The 6,491-nt window shown below is 41.4% G+C and overlaps 1 protein-coding gene across 1 annotated transcript; it reads left to right on the forward strand.

The window, feature by feature from the left end:
* Nucleotides 1-2,091: 2,091 nt before the first annotated feature.
* Nucleotides 2,092-6,099, forward strand: lsm6 (LSM6 homolog, U6 small nuclear RNA and mRNA degradation associated). The gene is made up of 4 exons (XM_076975349.1): nt 2,092-2,243; nt 4,164-4,262; nt 4,765-4,878; nt 5,903-6,099. Exons 2-4 carry the CDS (start codon nt 4,169-4,171, stop codon nt 5,935-5,937), a joined length of 243 nt encoding a protein of 80 aa, XP_076831464.1. The 5' UTR covers nt 2,092-2,243; nt 4,164-4,168; the 3' UTR covers nt 5,938-6,099.
* The last annotated feature ends 392 nt before the right edge of the window (nt 6,100-6,491 follow it).

The raw sequence follows: 6,491 nt of genomic DNA on the forward strand, positions 1-6,491 counted from the left end.
GTGAGAAGCCTCGAGCTGCCGCCGTGTAAAGACGCCACACGCTTTGGTTCATGTTCTGGTAAGAGAGAACGTGGAGCTTTAGAGCGACCGTGGTCTAGAAGGACAGGTCAGCGAGGTTAAAGAGGTTTTCTTTTTGGGGAACACAGACTGAAACATTCCCATTGCCTCTCCGAGCAACTGGCACAACAGACGAGGGAAAACCCAAGAAGCCCAATGTGTGTGTCCACAGATCTGGTGTGTCTTCACTCAGTATCACTTAACAAGGCTACTGGCTTCTCTCCAATTAAATCAAGAATGAGCTCCCGTACACTAAGAAGGTCAATAAAGAGTGTTTGTGCATGTGTATAATGTGTGTGTGTGTGTGTGTGTGTGTGTGTGTGTGTGTGTGTGTGTGTGTGTGTGTGTGTGTGTGTGTGTGTGTGCGTGTTTGAGTGTTTGAGTTGGGGGGGTTAGATGTATATGATGTGTGTGTATGACGTGTGTGTTTGTGTGTGTGTGTTTGAGTGGGGGGGATTAGATGTGTATGTGATGTGTGTGTGTGTGTGTGTGTGTGTGTGTGTGTGTGTGTGTGTGTGTGTGTGTGTGTGTGTGTGTGTGTGTGTGGGTGTGTTGGAGTTATATGTAAATTGTGTGTACACTGATATGTGGTGCAAAGCACAACACAGTAACTAGTACTATAACTTGATTATCATCAGTTCTGCCTCTGAACCTTAGGAAGCCACACAGTGAAAAACAGAACAATCTCTTTGATTAAGAAGAACATTAAAGCTGCTTGTGCCTCCTGAAGCCCCTTCAGGACACAGACCGAAGGAAGCGACAGTGGGAGGAAAAATTGCTCATTGAATATTCATTAACCTGTGCCTAGGTGTGTACACGGTTCTTAACCACACTTGTTTATGACTTAAGGACTTGTACCACTGACCTTAGTTTAACACGGCGCCAGATACCAAATTAACCTCTAGCCTCTGCAGAGCCCGCCATGCCCCACTAACAAGCAAACTGTCTGCATGCGCCAGAAGTACTTTATGATTCTGCCTCTCAGGTTCCTGCCTTGCTCTGCCTGAGGCACCACACACCATCCTTCTCCTCACTGGGTCTCCAACTATGTTCTCAGTACCTTCAGATGCTGCACGCTGCTCTGTTCTGGAGGGCTGTGAAAGTGCCGTGAGCAGCTCGCCAGGGACGTTTCCTTTTAATGTTTCAGGTTAACATTTGTTCCAATAATAATTTTAATATTATTATAGTAATTAATTACATTAATTATATTATTAAAATATAAATACTAATACTCTGTCCTTTTCTGGCCAAAAATGTTTCTTTGATTTATTTGAAAAAAAAAAAAAAATATATATATATATATATATATATATATATATATATATATATATATATATATATATATATATATATATACATTTATATTTTATTTATATATATATATATATATATATATATATATATATATATATATATATATATATATATATATATATATATATATATATACATACACTGCTCAAAAACATAAAGGGAACACTTAAACAACACAATGTAACTCCAGGTCATCCACACTTCGTGTTCAGATAGGAAGCAACACTGATTGTGAATCAATTTCAACTGCTCTTGTGCAAATGGAACAGACAACATGTAGAAATGAGAGATTTTCAACTGATTTCAAAGATTATCCCTGGTGGTTAGGGAACTGGTCTTGTGACCAGAGGGTCGTGGGTTTGATCCCCAGACCTGAGGCCATGACTGAGGTGCCCCTGAGCAAGGCCCTTAACCCTTAATTGCTCACTTGTATAAAAATGAGATAAAAATGTAAGTCGCTCTGGATAAGGGCGTCTGCCAAATGCCGTAAATGTAATGTAAATGTAAATTAATTTTTAATTGAGATCTAGGATGTGTTATTTTAGTGTTCCCTTTATTTTTTTGAGCAGTATATATATATATATATATATATATATATATATATATATATATATATATATATATAGAGAGAGAGAGAGAGAGAGAGAGAGAGAGAGAGAGAGAGAGAGAGAGAGGTTAATAAATGAAAATATGGTTTGACGCTATGGTATGAAACGCATTCGCTAAATGTTCCTTGACGGTTCCCGTATGGTGAATTTTAATCGGAAACACATGATTGGTCGGGCTCCATCAGCGCCGCTACAAACACGCGCAGTGAACGTGGCGCGCGCCTAGCAGACCCGAGCGGCACCTCACGGAGAAGCGGGAAAGCGGTAAGGCGGGAACGTCCGTGTTTCCATGGTTATTCTGTGGCGCCTGTGATCATTTCAGTAGTTCATGTTGACTGATGTTCTGTCCATACACGTTCATATCGAGTCAAATATTTACACACAACACACAGAATTCGCGTGTCAGCCACCCACCCAGCTAGCTAGCTATATTACACAATAGTTAGCTAGCTGTGTAGCTACGTAGTCCAGTATCTGTGTGGGATTTTGGCTATGTAGCTACCTAGCCAGCAGCCTATCTATCTGATAGCTTAGCTACTTAGCTTAGCATATATCTGATAGCTTAGCTACTTAGCTTAGCATATATCTGATAGCTTAGCTACTTAGCTTAGCATATATCTGATAGCTTAGCTACTTAGCTTAGCTGCGTATCTAGTATCTTGGCTACTTAACTAGCAGCTGCGCATCTGTCTAGTATGTTAGCTAGCAGCTATGTGTCTAGCTAATGTATTACAGCTAGCAGCTGTGTACCTGGTGTTGTAGCTGTAGCCTACATCTACATATATCATACATCTATCACATAAACTATAAACTACATCTATCTGGTGTCTTGGCTATCAGCTGTGTGTGTAGTTAGAAACGCAGCTTTAGTTGTGCAGCCCACAGTTCAGCTGCCTTGACCGCTGCAGACGTTCAGTTCGGTAGATCCTGGATCATGTTTGCTTCTTCAATTAATGTTGAGAAGCAGGTGGGAAAACGCTGCAGTCCACCCGAGAATGCCCATGTTTCCAACACCCGTGTCAGACGCACGAATAATACAACTAATAAGAGTGACGGAAAAATGGTGTAACGTGGACTATATTAAAAGTCATTGCCAGGGTCTAGAGGAAATGGTTTCAAGATCAGAGTAGGATCAATTGAAGTAAAAGAAACTAATAACATTATTAAGAATAAGGGTACATTGAATACTGCAACCCTAGACTCAAATTCACGGTGGTCTACGACACGCCGTGACCGCTTGACAGCCTATCTGACTCTGTTCGACCGATCAGGTTTATACACATGACCCCGAAGAGTGGGTACTCTGGCCAAATAACCCTGAGAGATCAGGACCTGTTTGTTTGTGTACTATTTTATACACCACGATCAGGTGTCCACCGGTAGTATAGTGGACCTCTCAGCTCTGGAATCAAACGTGACTCTCTCCAATGTGAGCTTATTCTTCTGCAGACATGGTGGATTTGCCTGCACACTGTACTCCAAATGTGGCCTAACAGGCTGTGAAGAGCCAGGAGAACATTGGCGCTGTCAGCTTCCTAAATGCTTTCCTGACCTTCCACATCACTTGCATTTCCTTGGAGGCTGAAATTGGTCGCTAGCTTTAAAGTTTCCTGTGACTGTAAACGCGAGGTCTACTTGTCGAAGTAGTAGGCACTGTGCATATATGATTTCATACAGGTCATTAACAAAAAGGGAGGGGACAGAAAAGGTCCTAGGACTGACCCTTGAGGGACCCCACTCCTGAGCTGCTTCCTGTCAGAGACAGTGCTGCCTCCATGCACCCATTGTTTGCAATCTTCTAAGAAAGCTTGAACCCAACCCAATACCTTCCCTGAAGTCGAAGGTTTTGAGCTTTAGTAGGAGTCGCTGATCAAACGTTTTGGTACAAGTCTATAAACGCCACATCCACTGACTTCCCCTGCTCAAGATCGTCTGCCCAGGCCTACAGGCCATGAGTAGATTGGTGAGGCATGAGTGCCCACTTCTGAAGCCATGTTGTGCAAGGCTAAGTTAGCTAATTTGCTAAAAGTGCATTGTCCTTTCCTTTTTAAACAGTTTGAGTTCTGGCTAACTGCTAGTCAACTTGTCATGGAAATTAACTTTAATTTGTGGCAAACTAGCTAGAATGATGCAGATATTTAGTTGAATGGTTTTCTTTAATTTCTGTCTGTTTTATTCTTTTAGTCACAATGAGTCTACGAAAACAGACTCCAAGTGATTTTTTGAAGCAGATCATCGGGAGACCCGTGGTCGTGAAACTGAACTCTGGAGTGGATTACAGAGGTAAAATCAACAAACAAAAACTCTGAATCTCAATTGCAATATTGCAATAAATATTTAAAAATGAAATTCTTTAACTTGCAGATAATTTTTCCTTCAGTTATTTATTTGGACATATGACTGGAGTTTGTTTTTTCATGTCAACACAAATTAAAGTTTGAATTATTGTAGCACTCTACTGCACAATGTATAGTGTTTTTCTTGTTTTTTTTCCTGAGAGCTTGTATGTATTTATTCGCTATTTTATTCTTGTACTATGACATCCAGTGTGGACAGCAAAGTAGAAATTTCATTGTACAGGGAAACGTTTTTGCTGTGCACATGACAATAAGGCTTTGAAACTTGAAGTTGAACGTGGCTGTGTTCACAGGCTGCCACACAGACGTGTGTAGTGCTCAAATATCACACGTGCTCACGTTTGGACTCACCCACCCAGCTCATGCTGGGCTTGATCACCACTGTGACTTTATTGAACATCCACCGTTTCTTCTACGGCTGTCTGCAGGTGTTCTTGCTTGCCTCGATGGATACATGAACATCGCGGTGGAGCAGACGGAGGAGTACGTCAACGGCCAGTTGAAGAACAAGTATGGAGATGCGTTCCTAAGAGGAAATAACGGTACGTAATGAAGAGTGGTCTCTGTTTAATGAGGGTCTGATGGGGGATTGAGGGGCTATAGCAGCTTTGGTTTGTGAATTTACAGAGCTGGGTCAGTAAAATCATAAAACAAATGTGAGGTTATAACTTGTAAGTTTGAAGTTAGTAATGGACTTACACTTATTGCTAAATGATTGCCTCAGATTTTCAGAGCCATATGAATCGTCTTTTGTCGATATGTTGAGCACGAGTCTGAAAAATGTGAATTCAGGTCTTGGTGTGTAGGAAAGGAACAAACATGTTTAGAAAGAAAAGTTTTAAATCAAATGTCTGCTGTCTTCATCTTTGCCCTCCAGATCTGCAGGAACAGATAATAGTGCAGGATGTTGTCCTGCTCAGTGTTGCATGTTTTTGTTTCCTGACCTCTGACCCCTGGCAGTAAATGACTCTAATCACATGGCGACTGTCTGAACATGTCACTCATTGAGTTAGATTGTAGATTTGGTTTCACTGAGACTTCTGGCCTTAACTAAAGCCAAACTAAGTGGTGCACCATGATCAGTTATATGGGAGGTGTGCTGTGATCCCATAAGGACTCATAGGATGGTGCGACAGCCTGATTAAAGCTCCCTTCGTTTAGATGAGAGGAAAGGCTGGATTAGTGTTAGGCCTAGCTTTAGTGTTAGGCCCAGCGTTGGCTTTAGTGTTAGGCCCAGCGTTGGCTTTAGTGTTAGGCCCAGCGTTGGCTTTAGTGTTAGGCCCACCGTTGGCTTTAGTGTTAGGCCCAGCGTTGGCTTTAGTGTTAGGCCCAGCGTTGGCTTTAGTGTTAGGCCCAGCGTTGGCTTTAGTGTTAGGCCCAGCGTTGGCTTTAGTGTTAGGGTTCTGGTTCCTCCAGGGTCAATTACAGGAGGAGAGGAGGGGGCATGCATGCTAAAAGAGGCTGTGCAATATTTATTTTTAATGTTGGTTTAAAAGCATGTTTGTGTTTTTAATGAAATAAGAGATTAATGTCCCTAATAATGTTTCCAATCCGTTTGTTATCTAGTGTTGTACATCAGTACCCAGAAGAGAAAGATGTGAAGGTGTGGTCTTCTGGAATATGTGGTCATTGTTAGCTGATTTCCTTTTATTTTAGTTTATTGGTGATACACATTTTTTAAATGTTTTGTTTTCAGTTACCTTTTGTAAATCCACATTTGTATTGGAATTATGTACATATAATCCAATAAATTCTTTTCCCCACTTTGGTTTCAATGAACTTTAATGTGATTGTATGTAAAGCAGAGTGAAGTATCTTCAGCATGAGCTTGTAGGTGAGGGAGAAGCAGTTCAGAATAAACTAACGTAACACGTTTGCTGTTTGGTTTTGAAGACCTTACAAATGCTACTGAAATCTACAACTTGTGTCTTTTGTGTGGGGACTGGTGGTGAGTGTGCAGGCCTGAGTGTGATGACTGTCTTCAGGTGCTTCATCTGTGTGGCTACAGCAGGTTCCAGTTTTCACTCTTGGATTGTCAGGAAATATGGTGATTAATTACTGAATGTATTTCCCCCCCACTGCTTTTCATCCTAGAATTTCTTGTGCACAAAACCCCAAACTCTCCTGCCCTGTTGACAGTGTGCCATCCGCACCA

This window comes from Brachyhypopomus gauderio, chromosome 15 (assembly GCF_052324685.1).
Source record: "Brachyhypopomus gauderio isolate BG-103 chromosome 15, BGAUD_0.2, whole genome shotgun sequence".
NCBI classification, from domain to species: Eukaryota; Metazoa; Chordata; class Actinopteri; order Gymnotiformes; family Hypopomidae; genus Brachyhypopomus; species Brachyhypopomus gauderio.

Bases quoted from the DNA above. Each gene is read 5' to 3' on its own strand.
- lsm6 (XM_076975349.1), top strand. From the start codon at position 4,169: ATGAGTCTACGAAAACAGACTCCAAGTGATTTTTTGAAGCAGATCATC. The intron at 4,263-4,764 runs GTAAAATCAACA...GGCTGTCTGCAG, and splicing joins CTCTGGAGTGGATTACAGAG to GTGTTCTTGCTTGCCTCGAT. The intron at 4,879-5,902 runs GTACGTAATGAA...TTTGTTATCTAG, and splicing joins GTTCCTAAGAGGAAATAACG to TGTTGTACATCAGTACCCAG.